General features: G+C 46.5%; 1 protein-coding gene across 1 annotated transcript in view; it reads right to left on the reverse strand.

Annotated features, from left to right (window-relative positions):
• Window positions 1–14,957: 14,957 nt before the first annotated feature.
• The window catches only part of LOC138350550 (glutamine-rich protein 2-like), a 1,011-nt gene continuing 968 nt past the window's right edge, over window positions 14,958–15,000 (reverse strand). Inside the window, exon 2 of the mRNA XM_069301560.1 lies at window positions 14,958–15,000. This exon is cut by the window's right edge and continues 438 nt beyond it. Coding sequence (XP_069157661.1) covers window positions 14,958–15,000 — 43 coding nt within the window.

Raw genomic sequence — 15,000 nt, forward strand, 5'->3', positions numbered from 1 at the left:
ATCTCAAGATAACCTTACTCTAAGTAGATATCCTCAGTAGATATTCCTGATTCCTCAGTAGATATTCGTGATTCCTCAGTAGATATTCGTGATTCCTCAGTAGATATTCCTGATTCCTCAGTAGATATTCGTAATTCCTCAGTAGATATTCGTGATTCCTCAGTAGATATTCGTGATTCCCCAGTAGATATTCCTGATTCCCCAGTAGATATTCCTGATTCCCCAGTAGATATTCGCGATTCCCCAGTAGATATTCGCGATTCCCCAGTAGATATTCGCGATTCCCCAGTAGATATTCGCGATTCCCCAGTAGATATTCGCGATTCCCCAGTAGATATTCGCGATTCCCCAGTAGATATTCGCGATTCCCCAGTAGATATTCGCGATTCCTCAGTAGATTCACGAACTTATTACGCGAGCACTTATGAACCTGGGGCCAGATTCACGAAGTAATTACGCAAGCACTTACGAACCTGGGGCCAGATTCACGAAGCAGTTACGCAAGCACTTACGAACGTATACATCTTTCCTCAATCTTTGACGGCTTTGGTTACATTAAACAGTTTACAAGCATGAAAACTTGCCAATCAACTGTTGTTATTGTTATAAACAGCCTCCTGGTGCTTCCGAGCTCATTAACTGTTTAATAATTGTAAACAAAGCCGCCAAAGATTGAGGAAAGATGGACAGGTTCGTAAGTGCTTGCGTAACTGCTTTCATGAATCTGGCCCTTTAAAAGGCTGAGAGCTTTCCCTTCCCATAGCTCATGGTAAGCCTTACCCTACTAGTGTGGTAGTACTCCACAAAACCACTAACTACTTCCCTCCCCTCTTTCCCATCAATCCAAGAATATCCCCACCCTTCCCCTTACCCCTCCCCACCATTCCTCAAACACATGTTCTACTTGATCAACGAGCCTGTGATTACAGATGGGTTGAACAAGGCCATTACTGACTGTAGTCAAGTGTTGGCCAGTGGCGAACAGTGGTCGTTATTGACCCCTGGTGGGGGGTGGGGTCAGCCGTGGACCCCCTCCACCCCCTAGTGGTGAGTGGGGTACCCCTGGACCTCTGTCGACCCCTGGTGGGGGGTTGGGGTCAGTCATGAACTCACATTTTTATATCTATAATAAACATATTCAAATACATAACGTACAATTTATATCTAATCAAAATAATATTCAACCTATATCGAATTTCACACACATATATATTGGCTTTAATATAGACATGTTTACATTCCCTATATATATGTAAATGATGAAGATATCAACACGTGATGAATAAAATAAAACAGAGGAAGGGGGAAAGAAAATTAAACTGACCTTACTTGGATGTGTTCGTGTGTATCGCAACACGTTTTCTGTAATGAAACGTTCTCCCTCTAGTACGAACACGCGCTCCCTCTAGTGCGAACACGTGTTCCCTTTGGTACGAACACGCGCTCCCTGTGGTACGAACATGCGCTCCCTGTGGTACGAACATGCGCTCCCTGTGGTACGAACATGCGCTCCCTGTGGTACGAACACATGTTCCCTGTGGTACGAACACGTGCTTCCTCTGGTTCGAACACTTGCTCCCTGCTGTCCGAACACGTGCTCCCTCGGGTGGGAACACGTGGTGCGTGGTATGCCATCGCCTACCAGGAATATCGCATATAGAGTTACCGGGTGAGAGTGTACGCCTCTCACCCATCTGGACGTGAATGGCCAACCAAAACACATAAAGATTTATCTTGACCGGTCCGAACACTCCGTCCGGCGCCCTCATTGTGCGAACACTCCGTCCGGCGCCCTCATTGTGCGAACACTCCGTCCGGTGCCCTCGTCGTCCGAACGCTCTGTCTGGCGCCCTCATTATCCGAACATTCCGTCCAGCGCCCTCATTATCCGAACACTCCGTCCAGCGCCCTCATTATCCGAACATTCCGTCCAGCACCCTCATTATCCGAACACTTCCCATTCCATAAAAATGAAACTGTTTTGCCAAGCCAAAAACGTACGAACCCAATCAACCCACCAAGCCTAACCTAACCACACCAAACCCATGCATTGAAAACGTAAATTTTTCGGTACTTTTATTTTTCCTAATGACCGAGACTGTGAATGCGTGACCGAGACTCGGTTCCTTGCCTCAGTCAAGCGCGGGTATGCTTGACCGAAGCTCGGTTCCTTGCCTCAGTCAAGCGCGGGTATAAGTAGGAGTATAAGTGGCCCGAGTGACTATAAGTGGAAGGAGCCGGGATGTCTAAACAAGCCGTATAGAGAGTTGAATCTGCTCACCCTCACTGCCTGAAAAGGCTTCAATGCCACCCTCCCACGAAAGGAACTATGGGAAGGGGAGGTGATGGGGGGAGGGTTATGGGGGAGGGGTAGAGGCTTATGGGGAGCGATGGTGGGTTATAGAGGGTGAGGTTAAGTGATTGATAAAGATTAAGCCACCCAACAGGTGGCACGAGCATGAATAGCCCATGGTACGAATACGCACTCTCTGTGGTACGGACACATGCTCCCTGTGGTACGAACACGCACTCCCTGTGGTACGAATACGTGCTCCCTGTTGTACGAACACGCGCTCCCTGTGGTACGAACACGCGCTCCCTGTGGTATGAACACGCACTCCCTGTGGTACAAACACGCGCTCCCTGTGGTACGAACACGTCCTCCCTGTAGTACGAACACATCCTCCCTGTGGTACGAAGACATCCTCCCTGTGGTACGAACACGCGCTCCCTGTACTACGAACACGTACCGCTACAAGATTACCTCTCCGCCACCACACACCTCCACTACAGATATCAAGTATTGACCCCAACATGTGCCAAACCTGTTCATCTCCCGTCTATCATGACTTCTGTGAATGCATTTACTTAGTGGTTCATGAGCTCCGAAGCCCAACAAGGTTGTTTACAACAATAACAACCTCGAGTTGTGAAGTTACCAAACTCATGACTTGTTTAATAAATGTAAACAAAGCCGCCATGGTTGAGGAAAGATGTAGATGTTTCGCAAGTGGTTGTGAGGGCACTAGATGACTCCTGTCCTATGGTAGTTTTAGCCAGCTATGAAGTACATGCCGGCGGCTTGTCACAGGTCCCCATCCAGGTGGGGGGTTGAAGTGCAGTGTTAATGGTTTTATATTATATAAATTGTATACCTACACATACGCTGCTGTATCATACAATGTATATTGTATACCTCACATACGCTGCTGTATCATACAATGTATATTGTATACCTCACATACGCTGCTGTATCATACAATGTATATTGTATACCTACACATACGCTGCTGTATCATACAATGTATATTGTATACCTCACATACGCTGCTGTATCATACAATGTATATTGTATACCTCACATACGCTGCTGTATCATACAATGTATATTGTATACCTACACATACGCTGCTGTATCATACAATGTATATTGTATACCTACACATACGCTGCTGTATCATACAATGTATATTGTATACTTACACATACGCTGCTGTATCATACAATGTATATTGTATACCTACACATACGCTGCTGTATCATACAATGTATATTGTATACCTACACATACGCTGCTGTATCATACAATGTATATTGTATACTTACACATACGCTGCTGTATCATACAATGTATATTGTATACCTACACATACGCTGCTGTATCATACAATGTATATTGTATACCTACACATACGCTGCTGTATCATACAATGTATATTGTATACTTACACATACGCTGCTGTATCATACAATGTATATTGTATACCTACACATACGCTGCTGTATCATACAATGTATATTGTATACCTACACATACGCTGCTGTATCATACAATGTATATTGTATACTTACACATACGCTGCTGTATCATACAATGTATATTGTATACCTACACATACGCTGCTGTATCATACAATGTATATTGTATACCTACACATACGCTGCTGTATCATACAATGTATATTGTATACTTACACATACGCTGCTGTATCATACAATGTATATTGTATACCTACACATACGCTGCTGTATCATACAATGTATATTGTATACCTACACATACGCTGCTGTATCATACAATGTATATTGTATACTTACACATACGCTGCTGTATCATACAATGTATATTGTATACCTACACATACGCTGCTGTATCATACAATGTATATTGTATACCTACACATACGCTGCTGTATCATACAATGTATATTGTATACCTACACATACGCTGCTGTATCATACCATGCATATTGTATACCTACACATACGCTGCTGTATCATACAATGCATATTGTATACCTACACATACGCTGCTGTATCATACAATGCATATTGTATACCTACACATACGCTGCTGTATCATACCATGCATATTGTATACCTACACATACGCTGCTGTATCATACAATGCATATTGTATACCTACACATACGCTGCTGTATCATACCATGCATATTGTATACCTACACATACGCTGCTGTATCATACAATGCATATTGTATACCTACACATACGCTGCTGTATCATACCATGCATATTGTATACCTACACATACGCTGCTGTATCATACAATGCATATTGTATACCTACACATACGCTGCTGTATCATACCATGCATATTGTATACCTACACATACGCTGCTGTATCATACCATGCATATTGTATACCTACACATACGCTGCTGTATCATACCATGCATATTGTATACCTACACATACGCTGCTGTATCATACCATGCATATTGTATACCTACACATACGCTGCTGTATCATACAATGCATATTGTATACCTACACATACGCTGCTGTATCATACAATGCATATTGTATACCTACACATACGCTGCTGTATCATACCATGCATATTGTATACCTACACATACGCTGCTGTATCATACAATGTATATTGTATACTTACAGTATAATATATTATAATATATATTATATATTATAATCTGGCGGCACTTCCCCTACGAAGGAAAAGAACTGGATTTGCACTTAGCCAGGTAAGGGATTGAGCAAGCTGTTGGTGGTGGCGTGATACATGGCCATACCTAAGTTCTATGTGGATCAAGCCCCATGAAAAGAGTGCAGGATATCCGCTTGCTGTCCAACACAGCCTTCTTGCTCCAGAGTCCCACCGCTTTCCTCTCTAACTTAACAATAGACTTCAAAGTCTTTCATGTAAGTTTACAACAGTCTGTCTCTCTGTGTGATGCTCCCATCCCCTTTCCCTCTCTCTCTCTCTCTCTCTCTCTCTCTCTCTCTCTCTCTCTCTCTCTCTATCTCTCTCATTCTCTTAGGCTTCCGCATCGATTTGTCATGGGTTCGAGTCGTTGTCATGTAGGATTGATTGGTTACCAGTCCTTAATTCTTCGTTCCTCTTCTCCCAGCTGTAATTGAGTTCCTGGTTGTTGATTGGCAGGTCAAGTGCCAGGGAAGACTAGTAGGGTAAGGCTTACCATGAGCTATGGGAAGGGAAAGCTCTCAGTCAGCTAACAGGAGTCAGCAGTCGTCTGCTCCTGTACCCTCCTGTGTGTAAAACTAGTAGGGTAAGGCTTTCCATGAGCTATGGGAAGGGAAAGCTCTCAGCCAGCTAACAGGAGTCAGCAGTCGTCTGCTACTGTACCCACCTGTGTGTAAAACTAGTAGGGTAAGGCTTACCATGAGCTATGGGAAGGGAAAGCTCTCAGCCAGCTAACAGGAGTCAGCAGTCGTCTGCTCCTGTACCCTCCTGTGTGTAAAACTAGTAGGGTAAGGCTTACCATGAGCTATGGGAAGGGAAAGCTCTCAGCCAGCTAACAGGAGTCAGCAGTCGTTTGCTCCTGTACCCTCCTGTGTGTAAAACTAGTAGGGTAAGGCTTACCATGAGCTATGGGAAGGAAAGCTCTCAGCCAGCTAACAGGAGTCAGCAGTCGTCTGCTCCTGTACCCTCCTGTGTGTAAAACTAGTAGGGTAAGGCTTACCATGAGCTATGGGAAGGGAAACCTCTCAGTCAGCTAACAGGAGTCAGCAGTCGTCTGCTCCTGTACCCACCTGTGTGTAAAACTAGTAGAGTAAGGCTTACCATGAGCTATGGGAAGGGAAAGCTCTCAGCCAGCTAACAGGAGTCAGCAGTCGTCTGCTCCTGTACCCTCCTGTGTGTAAAACTAGTAGGGTAAGGCTTACCATGAGCTATGGGAAGGGAAAGCTCTCAGCCAGCTAACAGGAGTCAGCAGTCGTCTGCTCCTGTACCCACCTGTGTGTAAAACTAGTAGGGTAAGGCTTACCATGAGCTATGGGAAGGGAAAGCTCTCAGCCAGCTAACAGGAGTCAGCAGTCGTCTGCTCCTGTACCCACCTGTGTGTAAAACTAGTAGGGTAAGGCTTACCATGAGCTATGGGAAGGGAAAGCTCTCAGCCAGTTAACAGGAGTCAGCAGTCGTCTGCTCCTGTACCCACCTGTGTGTAAAACTAGTAGGGTAAGGCTTACCATAAGGCTTGAGTACCTCTACACCCCCCACGATCTCACCCCTACATCCGCCCCCCAACACCACAACACGAGCTCAGAGGACGATACCCCCTAGTGGCTACAATTGCTTCACACATCCAAACGGGTTATTTCACATATTGCAACAAAGAGAGGTCTATAGTGCATCGTGTTAAGCGTGTGTGTGTGTGTGTGTGGGTCATGCCTAGCTCTCTTGCTCCCAGCTGGCAGCACCTAGCTGTTTGTGTGTCTGGTGTAGCTTCAGCTCCTGGGCCCCAGGTGGTCATGCCTAGCCCGTCCACTTTGACCCCTTGTTCTGTTGCTATCCGTCCATTTAAAGATGTTCCAGACTGAGAGACAGAGAGAGAGAGAGAGAGAGAGAGAGAGAGAGAGAGAGAGAGAGAGAGAGAGAGAGAGAGAGAGAGAGAGAGAGACAGAGACAGAGAGACAGAGAGACAGACAGAGACAGAGAGACATAGGAGTGTATTCACATCTACAACAGTGAAGCATCATATTAACCCCCCCCCCTCTCGCATAAGGGGGGGTGGGGTCTTGGGGTCCAGGAAAAGGAGGGGGTCCAGGGGGTAGGGGGGTCCAGAGGGTAGGGGGGTCCAGATAAGGGGGGATGGGGAGGGGGGTGTGTGACCCAACACCACCCCCATACCATAATCTCCCAGTAATCTGCTAATTGACTGCCTAATCACTTCCCCCCTAGCTTGACCCGGGAGTGACAGGCAGGGGAGAGTGACAGGCAGGGGAGAGTGACAGGCAGGAGGGAGTGACAGGCAGGAGGGAGTGACAGGCAGGAGGGAGTGACAGGCAGGAGGGAGTGACAGGCAGGAGGGAGTGACAGGCAGGAGGGAGTGACAGGCAGGAGGGAGTGACAGGTAGGAGGGAGTGACAGGCAGGGGACAGTGACAGGCAGGGGAGAGTGACAGGCAGGAGGGAGTGACAGGCAGGAGGGAGTGACAGGCAGGGGGGAGTGACAGGCAGGGGAGAGTGACAGGCAGGAGGGAGTGACAGGTAGGAGGGAGTGACAGGCAGGAGGGAGTGACAGGCAGGAGGGAGTGACAGGCAGGAGGGAGTGACAGGCAGGGGAGAGTGACAGGTAGGAGGGAGTGACAGGCAGGAGGGAGTGACAGGCAGGAGGGAGTGACAGGCAGGAGGGAGTGACAGGCAGGAGGGAGTGACAGGCAGGAGGGAGTGACAGGCAGGAGGGAGTGACAGGCAGGAGGGAGTGACAGGCAGGAGGGAGTGACAGGCAGGGGAGAGTGACAGGTAGGAGGGAGTGACAGGCAGGAGGGAGTGACAGGCAGGAGGGAGTGACAGGCAGGAGGGAGTGACAGGCAGGAGGGAGTGACAGGCAGGAGGGAGTGACAGGCAGGAGGGAGTGACAGGTAGGGGTGAGTGACTGGGATAAGACACTGTTGTATACATTGTTCCTTTAATTGCCTATTGTTAAATATATCTCAGCCCATTGCAATGCTTACAAGACAGTTGATAGGCCTATGGCTGCAATGATGAGTATTGCTTCATGATGAATATGATGAGTATTTCAGCGAGGGATGAATGTGGTTATTCACCCCCCACCCCACCAACCCCCTCAGAACTGCCCAATCATCTTCAACGAGGTGATTCATTCAAGACAATTATAGGGAGTCGTTACTCTTGCGTTTTCTAAGCCTACCAACAGAGTTCCGGTACTGAATCATTGATTATCATTTGTTTATTGCATTATATTCACATTATATCCGCCTCAGGACACGATTTGGATTGGGGGTTACAATCTGATTATGACTCAATTGTGATCTGATTAGAGTTGAATAGATTGTAGGCCTGTGTGCTATCACGCTGAATGCCTGATATATTAATCAATGCTACAATGACATGTATATGATCGACTCTATAATTGATATAATGACTCAAGACTGAAAAAACTGATACAATGACGATGGATGATGCATAAAGCTTTAAGATAGAAACGTCATTATCCAAGCTTGATCTCCACTGAGGCTTCGAACTGAGATGAAAAGTTTATCTGAGAAGTTCATCTTCGGGCCAAAGTTAAGCCCCACGGATCCTGATTTGATATTCAGGGCTGAGCAGCTTAGGAAACAGGCTTAGAACTGCTCTTATTTTCGGGGTTCAATGGGTACAGGCTAGGGTTCAATAGGTGGGAGGCTGGGCTGTTCAACAGGGGCTTAGGTTTCAACAGGGACTTTCAGGTTTCAACAGGGACTCTCAGGTTTCAACAGGGACTCTCAGGTTTCAACAGGGACTCTCAGGTTTCAACAAGGACTTAGATTTCAACAGGGACTTTGAGGTTTCAACAGGGACTTTGAGGTTTCAACAGGGACTTTGAGGTTTCAACAGGGACTTTGAGGTTTCAGCAGGGACTTTGAGGTTTCAGCAGGGACTTTCAGGTTTCAACAGGGACTCTCAGGTTTCAACAAGGACTTAGATTTCAACAGGGACTTTGAGGTTTCAGCAGGGACTTTGAGGTTTCAACAGGGACTTTGAGGTTTCAGCAGGGACTTTCAGGTTTCAACAGGACTCTGGATTTATGTTTGCAATGCGAATTATTTTTTAACCTTTTCTATGCAAGGATTTGCGATTTATTTTCCAAATTATTTAGGAATTCAACTGCTGTCTTTGGCTTGTTAGATGAGTGATGAGTTAGTGTGTGACTCATCTGGGTGACATGATGAGTGTGTGTGTACTCACCTAGTTGTGCTTGCGGGGGTTGAGCTCTGGCTCTGTGGTCCCGCCTCTCAACCGTCAATCAACAGGTGTGTACAGGTTTCTGAGCCTATTGGGCTCTTATCTATGTGTGTGTGATGGTGTGTGAGCTGGGTTCAGGTGTGTGTATATATGTGTTGAGAAGCGCTTAGCAGGTGTTAAAACAGTTTACTTGCTCATACATGCCTGCCCTCCCCCCCCCCTACCAACCCTCTTGGGTCTTTGTCTCTCTCTCTCTCTCTCTCTCTCTCTCTCTCTCTCTCTCTCTCTCTCTCTCTCTCTCTCTCTCTCTCTCTCTCTCTCTCTCTCTCTCTCTCTCTCTCTCTCTCTCTCTCTCTGTCTCTCTCTCTCTCTCTCTCTCTGTCTCTCTCTCTCTCTCTCTCTCTCTCTCTCTCTCTCTCTCTCTCTCTCTCTCTCTCTCTCTCTCTCTCTCTCTCTCTCCAAGAGACAGCAACCTACCAAACCACTTGGGCTGGACGGTAGAGCGACGGTCTCGCTTCATGCAAATCGGCGTTCAATCCCCGACCGTCCATACAAGTGGTTGGGCACCATTCCTTTCCCACCGTCCCATCCCAAATCCTTATCCTGACCCCTTCCCAGTGCTATATAGTCGTAATGGCCTGGCGCTTTTCCCTTCCTATGCTTCAAGTGGTTGTTGAATTCAACCCCCAACAAGTGTAAGGTAACCTAAACCTTAGCTCATGCAAGATTATTTACACCACACCTACGTCAGACCAGGCCTGGAATATGCAGCACCAGGATGAAACCCCCACAACTTGTGAAATGTAACATCTATATCTCATAACCGTAGAGGATAGAAGGAAGAGAGGAGATATGATCACGACATACAAAATACTGAGCAGAAACACAGGTGGAAGCTGGCAGTACAAGTGAGTAGAAGGGTTGAGCTCAAGCTCCTAGACCCTCAACCTGCTAACAGGAGTTCGTCTAAGTCAGGAAGCTTAACTAGGTGAAGAGATGCATAAGGTGAAAGCAAGCATGCGCAACTACTTCTCTCTCTCGTCCGGGATTCGGCGATTTTGAATCGAGAACGCATCCGACTGAACTACCGAGACCCTATTCAGGTAATATGTATTAGAAAGTACATATATACATGTACTCACCTAGTTGTGCTTGCGGGGGGTTGAGCTCTAGCTCTTTGGTCCCGCCTCTCAACTGATGTACATGATGTATATAAATATCCATGTATGTATAGATTGATAAAGATTAAGCCACCCTCCAAGAGGTGGCACGGGCATGAATAACCCGTATGCCTGTATGTATAGCTGGGTGTGTATGTATATATGTATACATAGCGGGGGAGGGTGTGATATTGGAAGCGGCCTTCAAAGGTGTGTGTGGTGGCTGAGGCTGGCTCTCTTGTTGATGAGAGCCCCAGGGTACTGGTAGCCAGGTGTGTGGGGGGTAGGTGTGTAGGGGTGTAGGGGGGAGGCAGGTGTGTGTGGTGGCTGAGGCTGGCTCTCTTGTTGATGAGAGCCCCAGGGTACTGGTAGCCAGGTGTGTGGGGGGTAGGTGTGTAGGGGTGTAGGGGGGAGGCAGGTGTGTGTGGTGGCCGAGGCTGGCTCTCTTGTTGATGAGAGCCCCAGGGTACTGGTAGCCAGGTGTGTGGGGGGTAGGTGTGTAGGGGTGTAGGGGGGAGGCAGGTGTGTGTGGTGGCCGAGGCTGGCTCTCTTGTTGATGAGAGCCCCAGGGTACTGGTAGCCAGGTGTGTGGGGGGTAGGTGTGTAGGGGTGTAGGGGGGAGGCAGGTGTGTGTGGTGGCTGAGGCTGGCTCTCTTGTTGATGAGAGCCCCAGGGTACTGGTAGCCAGGTGTGTGGGGGGGGTAGGTGTGTAGGGGTGTAGGGGGGAGGCAGGTGTGTGGGGGTAGGTATGTGGGGGGGGGGAGGTAGGTGTGTGGGAGGGAGGTGTGTGGGGGGTAGGTAGGTGTATATGACCGGGTAGCTGTCCCCGCGGCCCGGTCCTCGACCAGGCCTCCACCCCCAGGAAGCAGCCCGTGACAGCTGACTAACACCCAGGTACCTATTTTACTGCTAGGTAACAGGGGGGCATAGGGTGAAAGACACTGCCCATTGTTTCTCGCCGGCGCCTGGGATCGAACCCAGGAACACAGGATCTTCTTGAGGTTATCTTGAGATGATTTCGGGGCTTTAGTGTCCCCGCGGCCCGGTCGTCGACCAGGCCTCCACCCCCAGGAAGCAGCCCGTGACAGCTGACTAACACCCAGGTACCTATTTTACTGCTAGGTAACAGGGACATAGGGTGAAAGAAACTCTGCCCATTGTTTCTCGCCGGCGCCTGGGATCGAACCCAGGACCACAGGATCACAAGTCCAGCGTGCTGGCCGACCGGCTCCCCTACAGTAAGGGTTCAAATATGTTGCCAAATATTGATATAAAGGCACATGTTTCAACACCCCAGTGATAGCCGGCGGCTTGTCAGTTGCCAATATCAATACAGCATGTCGTGGTGGGGTGGGTGTAGGGTGTTTAGCCAGCCCCCCCCCCACCCCCCCACACACACACACCTTGGTGGCTTGCACACGCGTGTTCAAGCCGCACGCAAGAGGTATACTTACCCAGCTTGTTTGATAATACCTTTAAAATAAAGCAAAAAAAGGCTTGGAGCCCAAACACGCGATACTTTTTTAAAGCTGTCTGGCGAGGCTGGCAACCCAAAAGGCCATTTATTGTTAGTTGAAAAGGTCTAAATGCAAAGGAAAATCTAAGTTTGTTGCTATAGAAGAGGCTTAAGAGGTAGAGAAGTTTGTTTACCGAAACAACTTCAACTGGAATGAAATGGAACGTTTTCTTAATTAGATTATAATATAAACAATGGAGTTTAAACCTTGAGGAACGCGTAAGCAATTAGTGTTGACTCTTTAAGAATTAATATTTGCTCTCCGTGATGTGGAAAAATGTCGCCTGTTCCCGTCTTGGGAGACGGGACATTCTTAAATCCACAAGGGCTGTGGCGAGGATTCGAACCTACGTCCGAAAGCCTCCCAGACGCTGCCTCAATCGACTGAGCTACGAGGTCGACATTTATTCATTTGATGCATCTAACCCGTTCTCTCACTTGCTTATAGTCAATATCTTGCTTATGAATAAGTGCATATGACATATACTAATTTATTGGGAATATTTGAGTTTACCTTGAAATGCTGAATAGAAAACCACAACCTAACCTAACCTTCTTAGTATGTTAAAATATTACAATTAGTACTGAACTTATACCTATACTGATATTACAGTTTTATAAAAATAATAAAACAAAACTAAAATATTTAAATAAATTGTAAAGTAACTCTGGATATTGTCAAATTTTGTATAAAATCTCTATTGTTTAATAAAACTGAGAGAAAAAGTTAGTGCCTTGAAAAAAGTGGCTTATAATATATCACATATGTACTTATTAATAATCAAAATAATGACTATAACAACCAAACATCACGCTATTGTGATTTCTGTGTGTATTTTTTGTGCTTCCGGGCACCTGTGTGCGTGTGTGTGTGTGTACTGTGCACTGGTATTATCCCATATCTTATTTTAGCACAGGTACGCCCGTCTGTGTGGTTAATGAGGGTAGTACACGCACGCACGCACGCACTATCGAGTTCTATAACTACAGCTGTTGGTGATTCCAGGAATCAGCGTCTTGTTAGTTGGTGGTCTGGGCAATTAGCTTGTTATACGCCGCTGTTGCTGGTAGTAGCTGCTTTGGACTTCATCAAATTCTCCTTTGAACACCGCGAGAAGCTGACCCTTATGTGCAGGAGTGTTCAAAAGTCTCAGCGTACCTATAGGAGTTTTCTCTCAGTGTACCTATGTGTGAACAAACACAGCCGTGTTTGTTCACACACACACCACAAACAAGCCCTAAGGACACTAACAAACACAGGGTCTCGTAGCCTGGTGGATAGCGCGCAGGATTCGTAATTCTGTGGCGCGGGTTCGATTCCCGCACGAGGCAGAAACAAATGGGCAAAGTTTCTCTCACCCTGAATGTCCCTGTTACCTAGCAGTAAATAGGTACCTGGGAGTTAGTCAGCTGTCACGGGCTGCTTCCTGGGGTGTGTGTGTGTGTGGTGTGGAAAAAAAAAAAGTAGTTAGTAAACAGTTGATTGACAGTTGAGAGGCGGGCCGAAAGAGCAGAGCTCAACCCCCGTAAAAACACAACTAGTAAACACACACACACACACACACACACACACACAAACGATTATCGACCAACTAATCCATCATTGGATCCACCTAGACCAATTAGCTGGCAAAGCAGCTCCGCTAATCACAGACAATGGCAATCGACCCAGGTCAACCACTAATTAGGCCTAGTGGTTACCTGTGTATCAACATGACCAACCATGTAATTAGCCTCATGACAGGTAAGTACACGTATATATTGACAGGACCGTGTCACGTGAGTCTAAGGATTGACATTGCTGTCACGTCTGACAGGTGTGGGCAAGATAGCTGTCATCGTTGACAGGTGTGTCAGGTGTGGGGGGCGACACAGCTGGCATCATTGCTATAGCTAACAATCGGGTGAGATAAAAATGCTCCGCGGACCTCCTATTGTGCCGCCACAACGGGGGACACTCTTAAAAATACGAAAAAAATTCGTTCATTGTCGCTGTTATTATGTCTGTGTGTCCTCCTCCCCCCCCCCCCTCTAGGGGTTCATTGGTGGTCCTGGTTCTTGTTTTTCTTGTCAATATGGCTGCTTGTTCCGTCGCCTGTAGGTAATTCTAGTTGCATTTGTCGTAGATCTTACAATCGTAGATTACAACCACCGCTACGTAAATCTACGTAGCGGTGGTTGTAAATCACCGCTCTCACTATCTTCGTGTCTTCCGTGCGATATCTTAATTGGTATCTTCATATGTCAAGTCAGATCTCTGGACTTATTATAACACTTGATAGTTTTGTTTCCGTTGTTGCAATAATTTGTGGTTGTTCTTCTGCCGCTCTTTGTTGAAATTCTTAATCTTTATTTGTAATACCATCTGCATTTGTGTACACTAATTTTAGGCGATTCATAGCACTTGTGCTGCATTTTTTTTCCCGTAGGGTATTTGTTCGTGTGGCTGCATTTCCATGTCTGATAGGCGGAATGTGCGGTAAGATGATCTAGTCACCTGCCTGTTCGTTCGTTTAGGTGCTTCATACTCTCTGGTGTCACGTTTACTTGTTCTTAGACATTGCTATTTTCTGGTCTCTGCGTTTTGCTTTTTCCCCGATTCCAATTGTTACCACTGTATCCTCCATAGACATGTTCTGTCTAATAAAACCTGCATGGTACTTTGTTGTAACCCTCAATTATCTCTTTTCTAATAGTATATATTTAACAGGATTACTGTTCATAAACATAACGTTCATTGGCCGATTTCTTCCATTCAGAAACCTACCCAGCCTACAGTAATGTTCCCATTTCCAATGTTGCATCCCTGGTCTTAATTGTCTGTATATTTTGTCATTTCATGTTGGTCTCTCTCTCTTTCTTTGCCTCGTTTCTCACTCTAGCTCTTGTTGCATAGAGACAATGATATCTTCCTCTGGTTGTATAGAGCCAATGATATCTTCCTCTTGTTGTATAGAGGCAATGATATCTTCCTCTGGTTGTATAGAGGCAATGATATCTTCCTCTGGTTGTATAGAGCCAATGATATCTTCCTCTGGTTGCATAGAGGCAATGATATCTTCCTCTGGTTGCATAGAGCCAATGATATCTTCCTATGGTTGCATAGAACCAATGATATCTTTCTCTGGTTGCATA

This window comes from Procambarus clarkii, chromosome 46 (assembly GCF_040958095.1).
Source record: "Procambarus clarkii isolate CNS0578487 chromosome 46, FALCON_Pclarkii_2.0, whole genome shotgun sequence".
NCBI classification, from domain to species: Eukaryota; Metazoa; Arthropoda; class Malacostraca; order Decapoda; family Cambaridae; genus Procambarus; species Procambarus clarkii.